The following is a 26,239-nucleotide window of genomic DNA, read 5'->3' on the forward strand; positions in this document are numbered from 1 at the left end:
TCAGAAATAATGTGCATCAATCCATGTAGATTATAGCCCAGTGTTGGTCAGGAAAAGGAAGGCTTTGCAGAAGTGAAGAAGCCCCGTCATACCCTGGAATTGACATTGTTTGCCCTGTATCCAGGCTGGATGCCATTTGGAATACGGGATCAGGTTAAGAGTTGAAATGATTGGACTAACAGGACTTCTCTTGGTGCTGCAGAAGTATCATCTGACAGGTACAGCAGCAGAGAAAACAAAGTTTTGACGTGCTCATTACACTTTGTCTTTCATCCATCATAGCTTGGCTTTGGTTTTATTTTCTTTTGCTATTTCTTAGTTTTCTGCAGGTCCTTCAGTTCAGTATTTGACATGGTTTTAAAAAATACGACATGACAAAATATATGACATAATTATTCTGTCATGATAGTTTTGTGTATTTAAACATATGAAAATAATTTTATCTCTGTAGTCTGGTTTTTTTTTTGATTTTACTTGGATTTGGAAATGTCATGGTTCACAGCAACCTCACCAGAGTGAATTTAATGGATTAGAATATATTATTAAAATGAGACTGCTGGAGAAGTACATTCCACAGATGTGGAATACTGTGAATAGAGGTTAAACTCTGCTGCATTAAAAGGCAGGGTACCACTACTTTTTCTTTCTTGCCATACAGGATAATGGGCAGGAGCAGCACTGCAAGTTCACTACAGTGGAAAAGTTTTATCTATTTTCAGTTTTTCTTCATTTATGTTGATACATTAAAAAAGAGCTCTTAAAGATAAATACATAAAAGCATTACTCTTTCATGTGGTATTATGGATACAAAATGTGCATATATGCACTTTTGAGATTTTTATAATGTTGTTTTTGTGATTTTTTGTTTTCTGAAACATGATTTCGTTTAAGGATTTACTTCATTCAAAAAAATCTCTTTTCATAAACAACTCATCTTTTTCTTCCTTGCCTCAGGGTATTTCTTTGTCTCCTCTTCCAAAAATAAAACAAAAGCTTGTGTTATCCTGCCCATGATCTATGAGAACCATCTAAAATTTAAGAAATGGTTTTAATTGGACAGATCACTGTTTTCTCTTAACAGCATCTTGGCACCTGTGATTAGTGATGTTACATGTAGCTTGAGAACAGGTCGTTCCCTGAAAATAGTGTAGAAGGCACACCAATTGGAAGGGGTCAACAGCCCTCAATCTCCAGTTGCTGCTTCTTAGAGTCATAGAATAAGCTGAGCTGGAAGGGACTCACAAGGATCATTGACTCCAGCTCCTGGCCCTGGACAGGACAACCACAAGAATCACATTATGCATCTGAGACTGTTGTCCAAACCGTTCTTGAACTCTATGGAATCACAGTCTTCTTCCAGCTCTCACCGCTAGAGTGGCTATCAGAGGCCACAGCAGGATGTGCAGTGTATGCCCCTTCACTCAGAGCCCTTCCCGACCAGAACCCAGGCTAAGCACTCCTGTTTTGGCTTGGATTCTATTTTCTGTCTGAGTGGAATGGTTTGAATGGCAACCCCAGCCACTGACTGTAACAGCAGATGTCACTGTTGGCAGCCTGTGCACAGCAACAGGAAGAGACATACTACAGCCACTCAAAAGACTCTTCCAAGAAGTGGGGGTGTGGGGATCCTCCAGAGAAGGGAGCAGCAAGGTTGGTATAGGTATGACAGTACACATTGGGGGGCACAGTGATCATCAGTGATATATCAAAAATTACCACAAATCTTGGTTTAAGTATCGGGGGTGAAACTAGATGGAAGCTGTACCTCATTCTGTACTTTGAAGATACACTCCACTTTATTTCCTTGGGGTGGAAGGCCTAATTCTGCAATCTAAAAGAAATGCCCAAAATTATTGTTTCTGTGTTCTTGGAGTGGGAAGCATGCTGCTGCGTAAGAGTATTGTACTTCTTTCACATTTACATTTGGGAAAAAAGGTGTCAACGTTAAGTGATCAGTGAGTTTCTGAACTAGCATTTGAAAACACCATTTTTCTTCTTTATATTAACACCCCACTCCCTTTTATTTGTTTCAATTGCTGAAGGTGGCATATTGAGTTGTACAGTCACGTATTAATGCTTCTGTAGAAGAACCAAGGTCTTTTAAGAGTGATGATGTCCACAACATCACTGACAGCTGCAGAGACCACCATCTTGAGACAGTTTATCACTTGTTCTGATTTTCTAGTGAGACTAAAGGCAAAGCACCACTGATTCCAAACTTGCTTGCAGGGGCACCTCTGGCCTTCAGTTCAAGAAGCCAGTTTGCAGTTCAGCAGTTTCTTTGGTTTGGTATGTTTGTATTATGTGGCAAGCTTGTGTGCCCTTTAAAGATGAGGAGAAATGGGTAAACGAGAATCTCATGAAGTTCGACAAAAAAAAATGCAACGTCCTGTACCTGGGGAAGAATAACCTCATGCTCCAGTACATGCTCCAGGCCAAAGTGATCCTTGGTGATACAAGGTGATCGAGGAAGGTGATCCTTGTCTTCTACTCAGCACTGGTCACATCTGGCATGCTGGGTCCAATTCTGGGCTTCCCTGTGCAAGAGTCCAGCAAAGCAGCACACAAGGATGAGTAAGGGACTTGAGTACCTCATGTATCAGTAAAGGCTGAGCGAGTGTGACTGTTGAGCCTGCTGAAGAGGTTTGGTTGTATCTCATGAATGTATGTAAATGCCTCAAGGGAGGATGCAAAGAAAATGGAGCCAGGCTCTTTTCAGTGGTGCTCAGTGATAGGATCAGAGGCAATGGGCACAAACTGAGTGAGACAAGGAGTTTCCCTCTGAACCTCATGAAACACTTTTCTTTGAGGATGACCAAGCAGTGGAGCAGAGTGCCCTGAGAGGCTGGGGAATCTCCATCCTTGGAGATACTAAAAAAAAATGCCTGGACATGATCCTGGGCAATTGTCTCTAGGTGGCCCTGTGTAATCAGGTTGAACAGGATGACCTCCAGACGACACCCTACCAACCTCCATCATCCCATAATCCTGTGATTCCTTTGGTATAAGCATCAACTATATATCCTTTTGCTTTCACCTTAACAGAATAGCTGATTATCAGCAACAGCTCTGACATTTCATGCTCCAAGGATTATGTATTACTCAATACTTAAATTTTGCAGACTTTGCCTAGATTAAAAATATTTTTTAAATTCTTATTCAGTGTAATCTTTTTATGCTGTTGGAGGCTGTTCCTTTATTAGTGTGTTCATTTATGAACACACAAGTGCAGCTAACTACAATTCATGCTTTTGTTATGTTTTTCCACAAAGAAATTCAAGGGAGAGAACTGCTGAAATATTGTCATGTGTCTTACATGTGGACACAAGCATTTCATAACACATGCTTGACCATATGGAATTGATAACTTTTATACATCTTTTACCTGAGAATAAGATACCAAAAAAAGGAATTATTGTATGAATTATAATGCTTTTCTTGTGATAAGAAATCTTATCCCAAGCATTTCTGAGACAACATATTGAAATAATAAAAATGATACAATTCAGTTCAATAGGTTCAGTTCAGGAGCTGAAAGCATCCAACATTCTAATACCTATCCTATTTCATACAGGCATTTTTTTTACTCCATCATGTCACTTAACATGATTCTTTTTTTCTGATGTCCACTGCAAAGTGGACATAATAGTATCATGCTGTGTTCTTCAAATTGTTTCAATCCTCCAAAAAGTGAGAATATTGGGATTCTGGGTTTTGGATAACCAGACTAGAATAAAAACTGCCATGGAATGATTCATACAATTCAGCAACATCTCTAGCAGTCTAGAAGTGCTAAATCTCGGTATTGATGCATCACTCCCATTTTTGCTATAAATTTGCACAGATTGATTTTATTTTTGCAGCATGGTTTTTTAGCCTCACTTAGCAATGAAATAGGATTGAGGTTCCTTTGTTGTTGGCTGACGTCTGAAGCCAGACATCAAAATACTTTGGATTCATGCTAAGAAATTTTATCTTGAGGTGAAAGAAGAGATGAAAAGTGGGTAAAGGAGAAAAGAAGAACTTTTAACTTAGTAGAGTTTGGCAAGTCCATACTTCTTTGCATTTAAAATACAATTTTTCATTTGTTAGAAGAAAGGCTCCCTAACTCTCTCCACCAGTTAGAGAATCATCTTTTCTTTTGTAATGCAGGTGTTAAATACTATTAGTCCAGGCTACTTCATTTGCTGCACCGTGTTTCTGAAAGTGCATGGATGATACAGAGAAGAAATGTACTTCAGGATGCTATTGCTAAAACATTACTTTTCATGTTTCATCTGTTTCCCTCCTCAGACACAACACAGCAGACGTACACTAAGTGCTTTTTCTGGCTGTGGTGGGAGCACTTACTCCTTACACCGGTAGAGAGGGACTGTTAAAAGCATTAGCTCTGTAAACTTGCAAACTTGAATATTAGTTGATAATACATCTTAAATACTTGAAGAAATTAACTGCTGTTCACCTCCAAAGGAGCTGTTATTGAGAAATTCCTCCATTCTTCCCTTCATGCCGATGAGCAGTAACCCTCTATTGCTGGCCGGCTTCTTTCTTACACGTGGCCAAAAGAGAAGACCAGACTCTTGGGAACCTTCTTGGCTAACCAGACATGCTTTGTGGTTTTCCAAAGCCATTAGGCAGCAGCAAATAGACAGTGTAATTCCATAGATATGACGAAACATAGGAAACCAAAATGTGTATACAAGTATCAGATATACACAAAAAATATAGTGAGACTGTTACTATGGAAGATGTAATACCAAGACTGCATCAAGAATTTTTTGGGAATATGCATCAGACACTAATTTGGACCTCATCAGTCCTAGGGGTTTTGGAACAACCAAAATTCTCCATCTTCTTTTTTCTTTGTTCACAGAAACTTCAGCAGTATTAGTAAGACTTAACAGAATTGAATGCTAAGTCAGTTTAATGAGAAGCTTAGGGTGAGTCTGAGAAGATTTTACCATGAAAACATTGCTCACATTTCCATAGCTAACTTTGAGGCAAAGCTCATATCACATCATTTCCATTCAAAACTTTTCATTTTCTACTCTAAACTTTTAATCAGACTAACAATAATTTTAAATCATTCTCTATGTTTACTTTCAGATTTATACGTCTTGACTCAAAATATGTAATTGCTCAGTACTTTCTCCTATGCATGCCTGAAAGCAAGAAAAAGAGGCCAAAATTCTGGAGAAAAAAAGCTAGCATATACTAATCTGAAGCAGAACCTGGTATCGTCTTTTTTCACTGATACTCTGGGAAATCTTTGTAGAACTGTCTAAGCAGCAAGCTGTCCGACTGGATATAAGTGGAGAGAGCAGGCTTTGGAATAACAAGAAAAGCTGGATGAGTATAAACATTACCTGGATCCATTGATCCTGCAGAGCTTCATCAAAAATTCAACCAGAAACAGTATTACTCAAAGATCTTTTACTCTCAGACGTATACATGCATCAGAAGCTGACAACAGCTTCTTTCTGAAGAAAGCTCCTCCTTTCTTTCCTCATGCATGTACACAGTTTTTCTTTCCAGGACTTTTTAAACACTTTTTAAAACTAAAAATCTCACTGCATATGGAAGAAATTTTTGGTGTATGCTTTTTTCTTTGAAAACACAGCTGTGAGATAAAATTCACTGTTGTTAAATAAACAAATATTTATAATGCTGAAAATACCGATTACTTTTTAGAGTTCTACAGTAGCTGCATGTGACGGAAGTCAGACTCACTGTACATATTTGGTGACTTAAGTGTTTAAAAAAACCCCAACATAACCAATATATATTTTCAAACATTTTTGTCAGATGCTTCTAGAAATTGATTCTGTTACCATACTTCATAATTCATTCTGTACTCAAATTCTGTGTGCAAGCAGTGAAAGCTGAACTATGGAGATTTTCAGGGAGACTGCTGCAGGTCCTGCTTCAGAGCCATTTGTGGATAGTACAAGTTAGAGCTGTAACAGCTGTACATTTCACCAGGGATGACACTCTAGTGGATCATCAAATCAAGGGAGTCTCCTATTAGGGAAGGACAAGGTACAAACACACATTTTTTGATCACAGTCAGTTCCAGGAACAGACTTACTGTGAAAGAAGAAGCACGAAGAGAGTATCAGGAGATTAACTACATTAGTAAAGACTGGAGCAGGTATGTTCCTTGTTATGTGACAGGGTACAAGTATAGGCCTTTGAAGACCTCCTCTCTGGATACAGCCATTTCCATACTTGTGTTCTGAATTTTCACATAGACATTTTTTCTTCTTCTAGATGACACAAAATAGTTATAATTCTAATTCTCTTTAGCTCAATCCTTTAACTCTGTACTACTTACCACAGAAATTTCTTCAGGCCAATTAAACATGCATATGCAAAGCAAAATATAGGAATGATTAGCCCCTTTGCATTGATTACATCCTGTTATTTATCATACTTTCTGATAGATACTTAAGTCATGCCATAGCTACATTGTTCCATGCTTTTGGACACATATGCACCTTTCTGTGTTTTGAATAAAGCACGCCTACATCTTCTGAACTATGCTGTCTTATGCAATTAAGCCAAACAATCTGGGGTATGCTGTCAGCTGACAATGTCAGCACAACATGCTAGGCAGGTTATCAGTTGAGATGCAGGAGGTGTATTTGAGAAACTACCTTCAAAAGGCAGTATGTTCTCACTGGCAATATTAAAGGTCTATTTACACAAATAACACCTACTTTTTGTCCATCTGACTTCAAATATTGTCATGCCTAAGTAGTCCTAAACTGGCATTCTGGACTGTAGACTCTAACTATGGATGCAAACACAAGGAAGTACTCAAACAGTGGAAAATAGAGGGAGGAAGGGGAGAGCCTAACACCATGCAGCAGTTTATACTTCAGTGTAAGCACATCTGTATATAGACACACAAGCATATACATAAAAATTAGACAATTATGCAATGACTTCAGTGTACTTATTTTCAAAATTTAAGAAATACAATTTCCATTTATTTGTGCAAATTAAAATATTGATGTCTTCTGATGAGAAGTATTACATTGGTAAATGTAATATAACATGGTTATAACTGGTTATAAATCAGATCCACACTCATGTGGATCTCATCTGACAAATAATCAAAAATGTGGCTGCCTTGGTGGTGACAGAGAGTAGGAACTGAGTATTACCCCCTAAGTAATACCCGAGTATTACCATGACTACCTTCAGAGGAAGTATTGACACAAATGATGTTTCAGTTTTGTCTTGGTATTACAGATTTTCTAATCTTATACTTTCTTTTGTGTGGATTATTTAGGGACTATGAGTACAGGAGTGCTGCAGTACAACAGGCCTGCTTTTTCAAGACAAAAAAGGCTGTATTGTTATAAAAGCTCCTGGTTAATGCCAAAGATAAGTAACTGGCAGCTGGTTTCAGAAATAAAATAGCTTTTCATCAACTTACATAACAAAATGTCTTACTGATAATGCAAATTGAACTTTAAAAGGGAAAAGGAAATTCAGTTTATCCTGTCCCATAACTGCCACATGTAGTTTCTCACTGTAGGATGACACCTATAGACAAATTATAAAATTGAGTAGATTGTTTAAAAGTACACAAAATAAATGTAAAAATGAGGATTTTTTTTTATTGATGGACAAGAAAACGGGCCTTTAGAAACCAATCAGCTCATTGAAACTTAATATTCTCAATGAAAATAAATGCATCTGTCTCTTTAATCTCTTTAATAGGCAATGATCCAGTTGCATTCCCTAAGTGGCTCAACTCTTATGGATATTGAGAAGTTAGGACAGCTCAGTTTTTCTTCACTGCTAACTACCAGGACCTTACTTCACATATGTAGTTTCACTGCACATTACCTTAATACAACAGACGTCAAAATCTTCAAGAGAGTCTGGAGGAGAGAGGCATATGGGTCATTTACAGACAAGGTTGCAGAATGAAACAAGTAGAATGACTAAAATAATACAGATCTTATTTGTACCAGATTGGCAATTAGCTAAATTAAAATAATACCTTGCTGGTACATTTTTCTATTTAGGAGCAGATCCAACAGTAGGACTTAGATAGCTATAAATTATTTACTTCAATGTTTGTCAGATATGTGGCCTCTGAAGTGGAATCCAAAAACTTGTTATGCACTGAACAAGTCCAGTACTTAATAAGTGTAAATTGCTTCAGAAGAATAACTCGTAGAGCTGAATACTAGAAAGCTATAACGGAGAAGATAAACTGACCTAGAAAAAAAAAGGGACAGCTCTGGGTTCGAGACTTCCTCTCCCAGGAAAATCTTGTTACTTAAAGCCAGTACCTTTAAATGAAAACAAATAAAACATTCTAGGCAACAAGGACTTCAATTACCTAGGAGTCCTAGCTGCTAAACTAAAGAGTCATATTCCCTCACAGAAGCTCTACTTCTAGTGCCAGATCTTGGGAATCAGATACACATGCAAATTAATAGAGCTCATTAAGTTACCTTCTATCAGCTGAACCATGGTAACCAGCCTGGGGTACTCTTCTCCTGTGGCAAATGAGAGATAAACACTCAGTAACTCACACCTGGTTTCTATACTTCATGCGACTTAGCTGCTTGCTTTTCAGGCCACAACAGTCCAGGGCATACACGGTGTACACATATTCTTCAATGGTGCCTCTCAAAAAAAACCCAAACCCAACAAACATACAAGAACAAAACCAAAGACACTAAGTTTAGGTACTTCCGTGGTTAAAGAGGGGTTCCCATTTGTATCTAAATTTTGAACTCAAGTATTTTAAATATCAAGGTCCTTATCAGGAACCCTTGAGCCTTACTAGAGTTTAGCGAGAGTTCACAAGGATGAAAAAGGGAGGTTAGCGGGGCCTGAATGGCTGGGAGAAGGAACTCGACACCGCCCCAACTCAGGGCAAAGCTGCCTTTTCCCGGGGCACGTTCCCCGCACTCCCAGGGCCAGGACGTGCCCCGAGACAAAGTCTCCTGCGCCACCCGATGCAGGGCCGCGGCAAGTTCGCAGACAAAGAACGGGACGCGCCGGTGTCCGTCATGCCGGGGCGCTGCTGTCCCCCGCGGGCCGGCGGTGACCGCGGGGCTCCCGACCCCGCCAGCTGCCCCGCCAGGCTGCGGGGACGCGGCCGGAGGGCCCGGGAGCGCCCGTCCCCCGCGGGGCGTTGCCTCCTGCCTCCACGCCGGCCGAGCCCGCGGGCGAAGCTCGATGGAAGCAGGCGGACCCCTCTTGCAGCCTTTCCCCCGCTCCTGCCCGCCGTCCTGCCCTACGCGCTGCCTCACCGGGCGCTGCCGTACCGGATCCGCGGCCGCGGCCTGCCCGGCCCAGCCCGGCCCGGCCCGGCGGGCAGCGCGGCCAGGGTTAACCCTGAGGAATGCGGCGGGAGGAATGTGCATGCAGATGAGATGGATGCTAATCTCATGCTAATGAGCGGCGGCCGCGGCCGCCCGGGGCTCAGCCGGGCTCCCCGCGCCCAGACAGCAGCTGGGCTCCGCCAGCAGCCCTGACCCGCCGCCGCGGCGCGGGCGAGGCGGCAGCCCGGGCATGGTGGACTGAGACCCGGCCGCGGCACAGGGCTTCTCTGGGCTTCCGCGAGCCCCCGCTCCCGGCCCCTTCTCCGGCCGTCGGGGCTTTTCCCGCTTCCCGTCTTTCTTTCTGTCCCTATGGAGCAGCTACCCCCGCCGTCCGACCATGCCTAGGAAAGCGGGGAATGGGCAGCTTCCCTTACCCGATGGCTGGGAGGAGGCGAGGGATTACGACGGCAAAGTCTTCTACATCGACCACAACACCAAGCAGACCAGCTGGATCGACCCCCGGGACAGGTGGTGCGCGGGCAGGGAGGCGGCGAGGCCCGGGCGGGGGGTGAACTCGGAGCGGCCCCGCCGGGGCAGCGCCGGTGCGGACGGGCGGGCGGGGGGCGCGCCGGAGGGCCCCCTCTCGGGACAGGGAGCGGGGGGCAGGAGAAGCCCCCGCTTGCAGCCGGGCACACTGTGCCCTCCTTCCTACCGGCATGGGTACAGCCTGGTTTCTAAGCCCGTGGCGTGACTTGGTGTTGGGGCGGAGAGGGAGAAGCCTGTAGAGTTCCTCCCGGAGCGGCCGGGGGTCGCTGGCATTTGGGGAGTTCCCGACAGGTACCAAAGTTTGCGTGTCCCTCCCAAACCGGAGGCGCTGGGTCCTCGCCCTCCCTCTCCCCGGGGCGCTGCCGAGCGGGGCTGTCTCCTCCCTCCAGGCTGGCGGAGCATCCCGGGCGCCGGGGCCTGCCATGTGCCCCCCGCTGCCCCCCCTGCAGCGGTGTGCGGGGCTGCGGAGGCCGCGTGTGCTCGCTAGGCCTCGGCAAGCCCAAATCCGCTCAGCCCCCGCCAGCCGGAGCCCGGCGTGTTCGCAGCCCCTCCCGGGACTGAGCTCTGTAAAACTCCCGTGGAAGTGCTTCAGCGAGTGAAGTACCCTGCACGAAGGCTGTTCGCCCCGGCGTCCCGGGGGCAGGTCTGCCGGCTGGACAGGGATGCTGGCTCTGTGGGTCGGCTTCAATGACTGTTTTTTAGTAGCTGGATCACAGGCGCACAAGATGCCTATTGCAAAACATATATTTTGTCCGAAGTGGTGCTGAAAATAATTAAACCCCAAAACTTTGTGCATATTATGAAATACAATGTTGCAATTGAAAGCAGCGCAGTCTTATTAAAAAAAAAACACAACAAACTTTTAACAGACATTATACATTTATGAAACAAGGAGCAATGAATTATAAATGAAGGTCTTGGTTTATATTTCTCAGGTGTACTTAGAAAAAGTAGTTGTGAGGAAGCTTGCTGGCTGCAAGTTGCAGAGGGAAGTTTTGACGAGCATTGTGTGTAAGGCCTACTGCTCAATCTTACTTGCTATAACAGCAAATTCCAGTAGTGGCAAACTTCATGCTTAAATTCCTCTGTACTTCACATCATGTTAATTACCTTGTAAATATTAGTGAGGTGATAAGGTATACAGGACAATGTTATTCATTACACCTGGTATTCTTGGGTGATTTTTTTTTTTTAATGCAGGTACTATAAAACTTCTGGCTTTACTGTCTCTAGAAATAGTGGATATGAAGTTTTGCTTAGTTTTAGACCTTAAATGTGTGTTTTCAAAGCAGAATAGAAGATAGTATGATTGTGGGGTAAAGCAAAATGTGGAATGGAGTGTACTTGTTGTAATACTGCCTCAATGATTATACTACTAATTTAATTTTTTAATACATTCTGCAGTCCTGAAAAGTTCAAGAGTATTTGTATTCAATCGTAAATTTTGAGTCTTCACTCTCATTAACAGAATAGACAGTGACGTAACACTTGTGTGTTTCCCATCCTATAGGGATAGGATAAGTATTGTTTCATTAATATCTTACAGTGAAAGGGAAACCAAGTCTTGAGACTTTACCTCCTTGGTTCTCATTACAGGTTATAAAGACCTTTTTCAGAAGAGTAGTGTTTGAAATAATTGTTAACCTGTGTCAGTCATGCAAAACAAATAAAAAGGGATTTTGCCCTAGGTCCTTAAGAGAATTCATGCTTTAGTGTACATGGCTCAACTGTGAAGCTGAATTGCCTGCACAGAAGAGAGACTGACAAGCCCATTTGATGTGCAACTTGCAGTATTTGTATTTACAGTATCTCTATTTGCAGTCTGTATTTCTATTGGTGACCTGTTTCAGAAAACATAATAAGAAATTAATGAAAGTCTTGTGATGATTTTGCTTTAGATTCAGTTTTATCCTCCATGTATTTGGAGAATACATACTTGGAAACCATACAGGACATAATTTGGGCTTGCTGTCAGAAAAGTTGAAAAGTGATTTTCCAAGTTTGTCAATACAATAAAATCTGAGTTCATGCTGTTTCTAAAACTTACATTAAGTTATCAAAATGTAAGTAATGGATTCTAAAGAATGACTGAAAACACGTTGCCTCATCTGATGATAGTTTAGGACTTTTTTTTCCCCCAACTATTTTCTCTCATAGACATCATAAAGTTTTCATGATGTAGCTGTGGAATATTATAGTAGATAGGCTTCTAAATTGTTTCATTGGTAAAGCAAGTGAAAAATAGGTAAGCTTTTACAGACAGTATTCCTTCTGATGTTGTTACACTGCATTCCCTGGATGATTACATAGAAAAGGCATGCTTGATGTTCTAAAATAATCTTGATTTAGAAGATACAAATACTGAAGACTAGTGCTGTGAGACATTAGCCATATGTTTGTAAATTGCCAGGTGTATTTGAGCACAGTTAGGAACGTCTTTGTTACTAGTTTAAAATATTCACATCTAGAAATAAGAGGACAGTTGAAAATGCCATATTTAAAAGCTTCTTGGAAAATTGTATTTGTGGTTGTTGGGTTTTTAAAATATTTTTTCTCATGTTCTTTTCTAGACTGTTCTGATAGTACATGTATTTGTTACTGCTTAGATGGTGCAGGTCTGTTAATATAATTATAGCCTTGTGTACAGCCATGGAAAAAAAACTTACTTCAGCTGCAAGCTTAGGACTCGCTTTTCAGTTTTGCCCACTTTATGTATCTGAATAATCCCACTGATGTTAGAGAATCTGACACTTTCAAGGGCAATAGTGACTTAACTTGTGTTTTAGAAGTGGTGTGGAAGCTCGAGGGTCTTTAATGTTTTGCACTGTTCAACGGTGATTTTCTCTCCAAACACTTACTGTTCTGTGCTGATTTGTTTTGAAGGCTGGTGGCCCAAAAGAGAGGGCACTTTAAGATATATAATGAGAAAGAGAAACAAAAAGGCAAGAATGTGAGAGTTGTAGTAACATTTTCACTCACTAAACTTATAGATGTGATTTCTTTGTTTATGACTCCCTCAAGCTACAGCAAACTGGGAACTTGCTGGTCATGACAGTTCTTCTGGAACTGGCTTATTGTAAGAAGGGAAATAGCCCAAAGTATCAATTGTATCCTGCTACTACTTGATGAAGATATTAAAAGACAGCTATGGACTGAAGAGGGTGAAACGGATGAAAAGGGGGAAAAGGGTTAGAGGAATGCATACTCTTTTTTGAAGTTCCCTTGAAAACTCTTTCAGGTTCTTGGGATACTGATTTAGGTATTGCTTTGGGGTTTTTTTTCTGATAATTAATAGGGGTTTGGGGTGGGACAGGAATTTGAAAAGAAAAATTTTTCTTTTTTTTCTGTCATTCAACACATTTGAAGTAGGCCTCGTGTTTGTTATATTCCTTAGTGGAACCAACAGAGTAATGCATGAAGGAGGAGTGAAATGGGAGATAGGAATCTCGGTAATCTGAATTTTTCAGCAGCTGGATGATGCTTGGTTTTCTTACCATAAATTCAGGGTTTCTCATGTCTGGGTTTCTACATAATAAATAGTCCAATGCACACTGCTGATCACAATTGACTGAAAACAGACGATTTTTTTTATAGCTTGCCTAAAACGAGTTCTACATCACAAATTCTGAAGCTGTGAGTAATCTTCATTTTAATCTTTATCTGCACTCCTGTCCCACTCCTGTCAGTGGTAAGGAATGAGATGCTATGAAAACAAAACTATCCTTTCTGTTCTCACTTCGCTTTCTACTGAGGACTAAAATATTTTAAAAATACATTTGTAATTTGAAATAGTTCATAGTATACTTCTGCTAAAATGTTTTGAGAGTACTTGCTAACTGTGTAACTAAGAAAGAGCTTGAGAAGCATTGGATGTGCAGAAACCAGAGAACTTTACGAGTTAGATTGTGAAAGAGTTTGCTTTGTGAATAGGGAATGCAGTTTCCATTGCTGCTTTCAGCGTTTGGGGAGGTGAAAACACTACAATTTTTTGCATGGGATTCTGTAACTTATGCTAGATTTGTCTGAATTAGAAAATTTACTAGGTTTCAGCAATTAAATGTCGCTTGCCCTTTTTCCTTAGAAAAGAAGGGCAGCTTATTCCTTACCTTCTCACTGGAGCTTGCTTTCTCTTGTCCTGTGAACAGCAGAGACTGTGAGGACTGAAGATACTGAAGCTGAAGTTATTTGAGCTGGGGAACTTTCATCCTGTCTCATTCCTGAATACTACTGTAGCTCAGGGGTGCATGGTAAAAGACTTTAAGTCACAGCAGGAATTGGAGTCGTATAAGACACTGGGTTCCTTAAAGGTAGCAAATAAGAGGCAAGCTGAAATCGAATAACATGGTGAGAGGCATCATCAGAGATTCAAAGATACATTTGGATTGATTCTTTCTTATATGTAAGAAAGCTGTGCTGTGACAGATGAGTAAAATAATAAGTGTTAGTTATTACAGTTTGGAAGGGATTGATCTTAATTCTAAGTGCTAACCTCAACATTGATGATTTAAGGTACCACTACAGCAACTATCTGATAAGGCCTTTCTTTAGGCTGCTGCTTGCTAAGAATGAATTTAATGGCAAACCATCACTAGTTTCTCACATCATTTCTCATTCCCTTCCGATCTTCCCTTCCCTTGTTTGCTAGTAACTGAGGAGGGCGTGAGGGTTTTTCATTTTTGATGGTGTGGAGCTGCCAAATGATTGTTTCAACATACTTTATGATATTCAAGCTTTGATAAGCAATGGTCAACTTGCTCTTTTGAAAAGTTAGTAGAGAATCCTTTAATGGCACTCCAAGGTGTGCAGCTTGCAATAATCCTGTAGTGACAGAGGGCAGTATTTTTTCCCCAAATATCTGGTTTTTATCCCAATTCTACATAATTTATTCCTGCCTCCTTGTCTGCTCAGGGATGCACATGCTCCCTGTGAAACAGTCTAGTATCTCATTCTGATTTCAGTGACAGGTTGAGGACTGCTTTTACTTAATTGATCTATGTATTTATTCAAAATGAAACCCATGATGCAGGTACTGAACATGCAATGAGAGACTAGCTGTGTCTGAAGTTCTGATATCTTCATTTGTTTATCCAGTGTAAAGTAGAATTCTAATATTGTGGTGCTACTATAGCTGTGATAGCATCAGACAGTGTTAAAATACAAAGTGATGGTGTATGTGGGTTTTCTAACCAGTCTGTCATTTACATAGGGCTGTGTATTGTTGATTCTAGCATTAGTGAAAATGGCTGTGGTAACTCCGAGATAACACTTTTATTCTTTATTTTTCTGGGAGTGATAGAGCTGCATTGTGTGTTTCATCTTGGAGCATGTGAAATTAACAAGTCAGGAAATGATGCAGAGTATTTGCTTATGTGCACAAAGTATGTACTGCTGGTCACAGCCAAGAACTGTGACCTGGTATGTGAAGTGGGACAAGTGGTAAAGGCTGTGGTTTATCCAGACCTATGTCTGTAGTACTTGCCTACCAGAGCTATTTTGATTTAAACCTATCTTGATTTATAATATTGTTACAATAGTTGTCATGCACAACATAAGACTTAATGAGAAGTTGTACAAGTGAAGGAAAATAGCAAGAGTCAATGTATATATCAAATATGAAAAATTATTTATAACTTTAGAGATCTCTACAGATTGCATTACGAGTACTTGATTTTTTTTCCAGTTCAATAACCAGTCTTCAACTGTTTGGTTAAAATTCTGTGCTTTGAACATGATACTAAGGTTATTAGAATAAGATAAGAGGATTTCTCTAGTTCCACTTACTAACGTTTTTAACATCAAGAGATAAGTTGAATTTTGTGAAAAGGGTTTTGTTTTGGTTTCTTGCTACCTTTTTCTTTTTAGCCTAGAAAAGTGTTACAGGTATTTGTGATTTAACAATTTATACATTACACAGATGACTGAAAACTGGACTACTACTCCTGGAAGTAATGGAAAAGATTGAAAATGGACAAACATATTTACATACAGTAATATTTCCATGGTGATACACTTTCAGAAAGGCAAGAATAGAAATTATGCCAAGATTCCACAACTGTTATGCTGTGGTGTTTAAGTTCTTATGAATTTAAGCAACCTGGAAGGGAAGTAGAAAAATATTTCAGGAGGATAATGCAGCCTACTGAGTCCAGACTGGCATGGTTCTGCTTACATGTCTTCCTGCCACCAAAACTGACCCCAGGAAGTGATTTGGCTAAAATGAAATCCCTTGTTTTTAAGGTTGTTTTCCAGCAGAATCAGCATGTTGTGTCATTGACTGGGTAGTAATGCTAGTGTGAGCCAGGAGGCAAGTCCAGAGCTGGTAGCCAAAGGGGAGAATGGTGCTCTAGAAATCAAGATGCAGATCAATCCTAGTTGCCATGGAACTATTGTCTTAGGTGTCCATTTCTTTTGTTGAGTGTCTCCTTTGTTTTCTTGTGCATGTCTTTGTGTTCATCTTTCCTAGGTGAGCCAGTAGTAAAACTGTCACAGGTGTCCTGATCCTAAATATGTTTTCTGTCACCAAGAAACCCTTATGATGTTGCAGTATTTTTTACTGATCTTTAAAATGTTTGTTGCTGTGAAGCTTGTGTTGAAGAGGAATTTTGTAATTGCATGGTTGCAGAATTAGTTGATTTTTGGGAATGTGCTGCTGTTGACAATATGCTTATGAATAGCTAATTTCTACTGTTTATGGAAGTAGGTAAGAACTTCTTTGATGCATTTTGTTCCTAATTATTCATAAAATGTGTTTTATGCTCTGGTGCAAAGTGTCTCACCAGAATAATGGCGTAATTCAAGATTTTTAATGTCTTACTGTGTAAAGCAAACTGGAGCCATTTGTCCTCATGTATTTGAGGTCGCCATCTGTATGGACAGATTGACTTGTCCTTCATTTGGAAGGAGCAGCTATTGGCTGAAAAGAGAAGTTATACAGTAGTTGTGGTTTTCTCTTTTGTGTTTCTTCAGTAATTTGAAGGGATTTGCATTGTGGGTGTTGGGTTTGGGTCTTTTTAAATAGCACATGTTCGATATTGATGAATACTGTTGCTCTTCCTTTTTCTGTGCAAAACCATTAATGATGGTGAAGTTCCTACCTGATGAAGTCAATCTCTGACTCTTGTTTTTAAAAGAGCTTCCTGGGGGAGAGATTCCTTTTCCCTCTTGTTTAAGCGTACTTTTAAAAAGTTAATTTGCTTTTGGAATTGTTTTGTTGGTTAGGACTTGCGGGCTAGAGGTAGTCTGTCAGTTTATTCTGTCAACTGAAACAATCATTTGCATTTTATAGACCAAGATCAGATGTTGTCCTTTGAACTTGGATACTGTTTGTACTTGAAGAAAAGCAACTTCATCTCATCAACTCTGAATACATATTGTATTCAAAGTAATTGTGTGGGTATGTAAAGACACATTATCTTGGGACAGCAAACTCAATCTTCTGTATACTCATGCTGTGTGAAATACAATATTTCAAGTTGGACTTGCTTTGATATGTCTGTGCTATTTTTCTCAATTCATGAAATAAAACTTCAATCTTTATTTGAAAAACAAAAAGAACAACCTACTGGAATGCCTTCCATAATATGCTGATTGATCTGGTAATCATGCTTTCAGTGTCTAGAAATACCAGTATTTTTTTTACTTTCGGTATAGGGGGAAAGATCTAGAAGAATCTGTATTTTAACTAAACTCTGTGAGGACATTCTTTTTATATTAGCAACTTTCTCTTTTTGTTAATGAAGGAGTAGTACTTTTCACACCTATTGTTTCTTTTAAAAGTACTTCCAAGTGCTAAACTGTAGTCTTGTCCAGATAAGCCCATTTTAAGGCTTACAGATCTGTCTGGTGAAGATTTCTTACTCTGATTCAATGGTCATAAGAGCTCATAAGAGCTTACCTCCCTCATGGAGCTGGGAATGTCTGCCTGGGAATGGGGCTGTTTTTAATCATATGGCAGATGAACTTTTGATAGTCTGCAAAATGTGTACAAGCACATCATGCCATATGGCAGAAAATATGCCCAGTGCATGATGAATGTCGCCTGCCTTTTTGCTAAGTGGCAGGCGTATGTCTTAGTAGCATCTTGTCAAGATGGGTTTGACCAAAGCACAGGTGTTCCCTGTCGTATAGCTGCATGGCGGTGTTTTTGTTGGGATCACATGGTGGAGGAACAATTCTAGTCTCTTCTTCCTGTTGCTCTCTAGGCCACTTCTGGGCAGGGTATTTGCTATGTCATTCTCTTAATGCTTCCAGAAGAGGAGGTATGACCCACTTTGGCTAAAAAAGTGGGCATTTTAACACTGCTCACTGTCTGTGATGGACTACAGAAAATTGTCAGGGAAAGACATTTATTTATTCTTGATGGGGAAACAATGGGATGGTTTTTTTTTCCTTTGTCTGGTACTGTCAATGGTTAAACTGCAGCGTAGCCCAGAAATGTCTGTCTCGTGAGAGGCCACGATGATCTGATCTTATTCAAAGCCTGGTCCCTTCATTCTTAATGCACATTTTCTTGATCATGTGAAACACCTCTTTGCAGACTTACAATTTTTTGCCTCTTCACCGATGTTAAAATGTTTCTGTGAAAACTCTTAATTCCTCTCAGAAGTAACCCTGTGCAAAATTTGTTGGTTAAAAACCAGTTTGTCTCAGAGGCAGAGATGTGATTCAGATTTATGTGGTAGATTTTTGAAAGGCTATTATTAGCCAATTAACTGTATTTTTAAAATGCTGTTATTTAGCAAGTGGTTACAGTGTCATCCTGTGGTTTGATTCATGTTCATGAGCCATTCTGACTGTAGCCTGACTCTTGCAGAGCCTGACCAAGGGGTTGCTGGTTTTGGCTTCTGTTCCACAAAGTATGCAGCAGAGATCAGTTGTCAATGGAGAAAGGTTTATAGTACAGTAAGGCTGAAACAGCTGGGAGATGAACTAGAGAGGGAATATAGAGATGCTTGTGATACAAAGTTTCCTTGTGAGCTAAGTGACATTTTTGTTTCATAGATTATCCACCACTCAAGTGTACTTCTGTTGTCATATGTGTGTTGTTACTTGGGATGTGGTCTAAATTCTAAGATATTTTGTCTGTCCTGGGTTGTTCTGTGAATACCCAGCTTGAAGTATCTCTGTGTATGTACATTGTTTCTTGGTAGAGCACTAAATAATCTGCTTTCATTTTTTAATTATTTTTGAAGAGAGATGGCAAACATCCTATGAGAAACTCAGGAGACTTCAGAAGTTTATAGGAAGCATTTTCTCAGTATAAATGTATTAACACATTACTTGTGTTCTTAATTTATTGTTAAAACTGTGACAGAAGTCAGGGTCTGCCTAAGGGCTCTATGAGAGTTAATTATGCTTTTGTGTCCTCTTGGGAATGTACTCCTGTGTGTACTTAAGCCCACTGTCCATCCTAATCTGATCCCCCTATTCCCAAGACCTATACAATGTATGTTCAGTATAGTCACATGTTACAGAAAAGCAAAATCAGGTCTGTTTCAGTTCATTCTGTTAGTGCTGTCTTAATGCGTCCTCATCTTGTACAGCAATTTGTGATACATTCTGAATTATGACCTTGCAAATGTTATTTGTGACTGTATTTTTTCTGAGGTTTATTTTAGTTACATTCCCAGTAATGGAAAATTTTATTGTGTGTAGGTTCTGACCCAAATGGTACTTTGGATCTTCTGTTGCTTGAGACTTCTAGTGTGAAGTGCAAAGACTTGCATATAGCCCCCTTTTTTAGTTTGGATGGAATTGTACAGTGGAAATGAGTTCTAGTTTGGAGTGCTATGAACTTCTCTCAGAAAGGCTTGCAAATAAGTTATGGTATGGGTTTAAGGCAGAAAACTATTTAGTATTACATTCCAGAATGAACAGTGACAAACTGACAAAACTGGCATTGGAATGTCCATAGGGTTGGAGTAAGATTAAGAAAATGGGATAGTCCTCAGATGATATGATCTCTGAGGGTCTGACTTGAATTTCACCCTTCTGAAGTAAGCTACAGTGTTCCCTTTAATTTATTGATTAATTAATTAATTGGTTTGAAATGTAGACATGTGGAGAAACCCCAGAAATCAATGTCTTTTTTCTTCTGTGTTTTCACATCTTAATGTTGCTGGTCAGTAGGAGTTTTGTCAAAGATTTTCATATTTCCCACATTCTTTTGCAGTTTGCAGCTATGTTTTATGCAGAAGTGGCAGGCTGAGGTGGTACTTTAGTGGGCTACAGCATGAGGAAGGATCATTTGGAATGGAAGTATAAAAGATTTAAAATATATTTGTCTTAAGCATTGAGGAGTAAATGGGGATACATAAGAGAATGCAACTCAAGGCAGCAATCTGACAAGGAATAAAGACCTCTTTGTCATGTTGTGGGTATTGCAATGTTTGAAATGAACTGCTAACACATTTACGGTCATTCTAGTGAGTAGTAGAATGCTATAGATGTGAATAATCATCTGAAGCCTCTATAGAACATTCCTGAAATAGTGTTTTAATGACTCGAGATATTATGGGATGCAGGAAAGTATACAAATACCACAAGCCTTTTAGCTAGGCTAGCCTGGTCAGTGGTTTACTACTACAGCAAGTAAGGCTTAATGTGCAGGATTACTTAGTACACAGTAAACAGATGTTATGTCCACGTTTCTGAACTCTGCATGTCCTTTTCTGGTTTTTTGGGGGTTTTTTTTGTCTCTGTTATTGATAATCCGTCGGCTCTCATTTTATATCTACTCTTTGAGAGAAAGATAGTGAACTGAAGTTTGAGGTTTGCTAAGAGGTTGTTGGTTAAGCAGATGTTAGCTAAATTAATGATGCTATGGTCTAGAAGGTGGATGAATTGCTGATAGCAAAAGAAATTATTATGGTGTTATGGATTTTGGTTTTTGGTTCTTGCTTTTCTTGTTTGCTTATGTGGTTGTTGTTCGGCTCGCTAGCATGACTTACAATGATGTAAAATGAGCCACAGGCTTCTGTGCTGTAGCAGGTTGCTGATTTGCATTCAGGACCTGGCTGGCCTGTTGGCTCATACATGAAAGACATCAAAACTTTATTTTTCCAGGCAAGACTTTGGCAAGAAAATGAGCTTGGAGGAAAAATGTAGAACAGTTAGGGATTTTTTAATGCAAAACCCTTAGAACATCCTAGATTTGATATTTCATGTCTTTTTTTTTTTTTTCTCAGCCAGGTTTTGCTGAAAAATTATAATGTATCTTCTTTCTGGTCAAAGTTGTGGTGCCTAGTGGCTAGTATTTTTAAAAATGTATAAAGGGTATTTTAGAAAAGAAACAGCAACAATGAAACAAACTTGAAAAAATGCCCTGAAGTAATGTTCCTATAATCAACATTTGTGATTAATAATTTAATCAGTTTAATCATTTTATTCTGAATTTGGCTGGTGTCCTAGTTAGTTAAGCAGCTTCATCTAGCTGCCTGAAGTTCTTGAAACACTTCCACTGCATGTGTCTGATGTTGAGGGATGACAGTATTTAAAGAACCCTTCTTGTGGCAGAACTTATTGAGGTAATAGGTCATTGCTTATTGAGGTAATAGGTTTCTAACAGATCTTCTGAGAATAAACTCTCATAAATAGCTATTTTGTAATACTGTATTTGAAGTTTTTTAAAATGGCCAGTATTAGAACTTTGCCTGAATGCCCTCTTTTTACTTAGGTACGATAAGTACCCATCTGTTTAAGACTTGCAGAAATGCTTAAAGCTGATGTTGCACAGATGATAAACACAGTAACATTCAGATACTATGAAAGGCTTCATGTGGTCTTGATGATGGTGATGTCCTGATGGGTATTTTGATTAAATAATAACTTAGTACTTAACTTTAAACATGAGATGATTGGATACTTGTAAAAATTTTTGAAGGACAAGAAGTTTAAAGGGTCCTGACTTAAAAATGGTTGCATCTAAACACAGGTATGAGCACATACCTTGGAAATCTAGTCCCATGGTCAACTGAACTGTAGTCCTGACCATAACAGGTCATAAGTCTCTTTTGGACCAGCTGATCCAGAAGTCAGCATTGAGAGATGGGAGCAGTACTTAAGCAAGTTTCACTTCATTATAGAGTTTAGCAGCCCAGGAGGTTGGAAGCACTCTGAAACCACACTTTTCCCAGTTGAGATGTACCCAAAGAGCATTACCTCTCTTTTTCTCTTTGGAATATCTCCTTTGGCTGTGAATCAGCCTGACATCACTTGATGATGAAGGTAAAAAGGAATATTGGGATGGTAGAATCTTTCAAAGTGCCCATTTCTATACTGTGTGATGTTTTGTCTTTTCAAGAATGTCTGCACTGAAGTCACAGAATTCTGAGCAAATTAAGGAGCATATATAAGCTTCCTGCTGTTGTGTACAAACTCATCAAGGTCCAAGTGAGGCAATTTAGGGACAAATTTCTTCCTCTAGTGTTAAGGCATTTGGATCTGCTGTAGAAATATCCTAAGAACATACCCGGTAAGAGAAATCAGATATTAAGTTGGAAGACAGGAGAGTGGGCAGAGAGTCTATATGATGAATAACAGTCTTTATTTTTAAATATTTTTTAAATCAAAAGAAGCAAACACAAAATTTTACAAAATCCATGTTACTGTTCTATTTCAGAGAAACACATTAGTGAATTACTATATTTCAGTTCTCCCTGTTTACTTGAGATATATTTGATTTTCATGTGAAAACATGTATACGTTTCTTTCAGAGAATAAAATGGTTCATGATATGATTGGGGCAGTATTTGGCTAACACTTGTCAGTTTGGGTGGTCTGATACAGAGATGAATTTATGAAAGAGAGAAGTGAGCCTAGCAGACTCTGAAGTTTTGATTTTGTAAATAAAGTTTTGTACTAGTAAAGGCTGAAGGTGTTGCCCTTTCCATGTGTTGCTTCTGTTTGACACACCCCTTTCAGTCATACTACACATCTGTTTGTGCAAATTTGTTGTCAATCAGAGTAGAAGGGTTTAAAAGCAGCAAGAACAAAGATGAAAAAGATCCCATTGAAGATCACAGCACAACAAAACTTATACTACTTCTGCATCAGTGAAAAGTCAGTTTACCTTTTTTTATAAAAGTTGTTATTATTTTGAAAAGATTCATCATCTTAACACAATCCCGGAACGTTGTGGAGACTAAGGATAAATTAGGTATAGAATGTGTACCACATGAGTACTGACTTTGGTCTTCCAAACAAATGTTAAAGTAATAGCAGACAAATGATTTTTTTTTTTTTTCAATAGAAACCACAGTTTTAACATGGAAATGGAATTAATACTGTTTATTGTATAGAAACTGATGGGCCAGTATATAATCTGCATCCCGGACGAGCTTTAAAAATATTTGCAAATGGAATTGCAATTATTTACTGCATCAGAAAAAAAATTGTCAGTGTAGCCTGGGATTTGTGGGCAAACACTGGAATAGGTTGCCCTGAATGCTTGTGGGCATGACTCAGAGCACCCTGGTCTGATTTGAGAATTGTCCTGCACTGGGCAGTATGTTGGACCAGACGACCTCCAGGTGTTCTTTCCCTTCATTTTTTACCAGGCATATGTGGGTAAATGCGGCTTTATCAGTGTTAGATCATCAAATTAACTAGACATCATAGTTTGGAAAAAGATACTAGTTTTGGCAAGGTGAAGTGCTGGTCGAATCTGTTTAAATGCAAGCAAAGTACTTATTACCCTTCCCAACATGAAGTCCTTAATCCCAAACACCAGTGCCTTTAAAGGACAGATTAGATGATCAAGTAGCTGTGGGACAAGGAGACTAAAATGTTCTGTATTGGAATGGGAATTATAAGGGTAGTTGGAGTTTTTAGGTGCTGTTTAGCAGCGTAATGAGAGTAACTCAACCACTGTTCACTTCAGTAGTGTCTAAAAAGATTTAAAGCTTCAATTTGGTGTAGCTGTCAATTCTACAAGCAAAAATACAGAAATTAAATTTCTTTGTTGCTTTAAAAACCAACTCTGCTCTGTTTGATATCAATATAGGTCTCCGACACCCTGGAGTTACAATGTACTTATAATAATTTGAATTTTGGAATTTGGTGAGGAAAATACATATTACACCTAATGATTGGCTTATTAAGGATACCTCTGTATGAGCTACCTTATTTGCAGTATAATGTTAAAGTTATTACTAAACGTACTAGAAACATCTTGTTACAATTTTTTTTTCTTGTTCCTTCAAATGTGACTTTGGAAGGGACAGCATTTTAAAGTTTGTTCCAGAAGGCACTTTGAGAGATGGGTGATTGAAAAGAACTCTCCTGAATGGCACCTTGCTGTACTGCATAGATCATAACAGCTTTTATTCACCACTGTGATTGTTTTTTAAATTACTACCTGTGGATGAGTACTTGAAAGAATTGGCCTGCTGGCTACATATTTGGTTTGATTGAGGGCTATCTTGAAGTTGCCTTTAAATTACATGGGGCTCTTGATGAGCCTAGCATTTTCTAATCTTTTTTTGTATTACATGGTTTGTTTTGTTTCTTAAATTCTTGCAATTTTAGGAAGAATAGTAATTCTATCTTAATTTATTTTTTTGTTTTAAAAAATTATGTCATTTCAAGCGAAGATGTACAGAAATGCTTCTTTAGCAAGTAATAGTTGCTGCTTATTTTGCATCATTCTTTCACTGAAAGTCATGAATTATATAATGAATAATTATTATACTAATAGCTGCTGATGGACTAGAAACTATTTAATTTCTAAGAGATACATTTGTCATAGGGATAGCTCCAAGTGACATCCATGACAGTGGTGTTCAAAAGCAAAACTGCTTTAATAGTTTATTGAAAATATCAATAATGCAGTAGTGTGTTATGTGGACATTTAATTGAACTGTCACTAATAAGCCAGGCAGAAGAAAAAGGAAAAAATGAATGTCTGAAGACAAACTGACAGTTGAAGTTGGTTAAAGTGTTTAAATAAACTTTTTTTTTTTTCAGAAGTTACAGTGTTGGTAAGTCTATATAAAACATTCCATTCTTGTTTTGATGAAAAATTTGTGTCAGAGGCTCTTTTGGGAGTGTAAAAACTGGGAATATTTTATTGCTTGTTAGCCAGTGTAGTGGTCAGGAATGTGGAAAAGTCAGATTCCAATCCCTTTCCTGAGTCAGAATAGCTTGGTGCTGTTGAAAAGCCATCCTACCTGAATGAATGAGGTACCTGAGCATCCCAGTTCTGTTTCCTAAGCTGCCATAACCCAAGGCAACAGGAAAATCCAGTTTTCAGTTTTGGAAATGGATCATTTTGAAAAACTTGAGGGGGGAAAAAGCAGACAAATAAACAAAAAGAAACAATGCTGTAGAAATTCCTGTGGAATGTAATCATTGTCCTCTAGATAGCATTGAGAGGTGTGCCTGCCACTAGAAACATTTAACCAATCAAAGGCTGTCTGTGATCTGTGTAAATTCCTCTCAGATTTGCATCAACTGCAGTTCCCAGCTTCAGCTGCCGAGTCCTGAGTGCCCTCTGTTCCTAGAATTTGATCTTCTCTCTTACATTCAGAAAATAGCTTGAGCGAATAAGCAGAAGATAGGAGTGTGATGAAAAGATGGGGTTTTAGCCTGTTCAAATATATTACTCCATCTGTGTGAATAGTATGGAATAAAAAAAAGGTAGGTAAGGGTGATGGCAGCAGGAGAATGCCGCATTTTTCAATGCTCTGAAATCCTCAATACATTTAGTTTGCTGGCAGCTTAACAACACAACTGGGATTATTAGTGACTGGCAGAAGGAGCATGATTTGCACTGGATGGTTCTTGTTAGTTCTGCTTTTTGGGCCACAACAGTAAAACAGAAGGGAACAAAGACATAAAGGTCAGGGTTGGGGTGTTTAAGTCTTTGTATTGTCTTAGTGGGGAGTTTGCAGGCTACAAACATCTCCCCTAACCTCAGCTGAGGGATTTCCTTGACCCCTCTCTACCTCATTCTGCACCTAGTGACTGCAAATCATGCTCTGCAAAAAATACTCTGTCCCACTTTGCTCTTCTGACAGACAGACTTGGCAGCCTTTCTGCCTAGCATGGGTATCACAGGAGCAGCCTGCCACATGAATCTTCTTGCCTGTGTCCCTGCTGTCCCTGCAGTTATCCATTCTGCAGCACACTCTTGGTTACAGCCATTCATAAGTATTTGGGCCGTTTATAAAGGGCTTTGGTTATAGCTTAAGCATAGTAAATGTCAGTACAGTAAAGGCCCTTTGGACATCAATTAAGCTTCCTAGTCAGGTTTGTGAAAGGAAGAGATTTTGTCTTCCCAAAGCCCCGTGAAAGAATCAAAAATGCCATAGCCTGCTTTTTTCAGCTGGCACAGTGGATTGCCATGCTCCATCAACCAGACTAATTCTTTGGCTGCCAGTGAGGGTCACCAAGCACTG

The 26,239-nt window shown here is 39.5% G+C and overlaps 2 protein-coding genes across 5 annotated transcripts in view; one reads left to right on the plus strand and one right to left on the minus strand.

Moving 5' to 3' along the window:
- DCTD (dCMP deaminase) overlaps positions 1 to 9,439 on the minus strand; it is a 58,036-nt gene extending 48,597 nt beyond the window's left edge. The window contains exons 1-2 of one of the 4 annotated variants that reach the window (XM_042014930.1): positions 9,300 to 9,439; positions 8,478 to 8,522 (exon numbers count right to left, since the gene is read on the minus strand). In XM_042014930.1, the coding sequence (XP_041870864.1) occupies positions 8,478 to 8,522; positions 9,300 to 9,424 (170 nt within the window). In that variant the 5' untranslated portion in view covers positions 9,425 to 9,439. Of the gene's footprint in view, positions 1 to 2,395; positions 2,431 to 7,860; positions 7,881 to 8,477; positions 8,523 to 9,284 lie in introns of those variants that run through there. The other 3 variants (XM_042014929.1, XM_042014935.1, XM_042014933.1) reach the window with 3 other exon arrangements.
- A 72-nt stretch (positions 9,440 to 9,511) lies between these two features.
- The window catches only part of WWC2 (WW and C2 domain containing 2), a 95,513-nt gene continuing 78,785 nt past the window's right edge, over positions 9,512 to 26,239 (plus strand). The window contains exon 1 of the mRNA XM_042014925.1: positions 9,512 to 9,824. Within this exon, the coding sequence (XP_041870859.1) occupies positions 9,694 to 9,824 (131 nt within the window). The 5' untranslated portion in view covers positions 9,512 to 9,693. The remainder of the gene's footprint in view (positions 9,825 to 26,239) is intronic.

This window comes from Corvus kubaryi, unplaced genomic scaffold, assembly GCF_017639235.1.
Source record: "Corvus kubaryi isolate FWS band 111438036 unplaced genomic scaffold, C.kubaryi_AGA036_p1.0 split3-131, whole genome shotgun sequence".
Taxonomy (NCBI): Eukaryota; Metazoa; Chordata; class Aves; order Passeriformes; family Corvidae; genus Corvus; species Corvus kubaryi.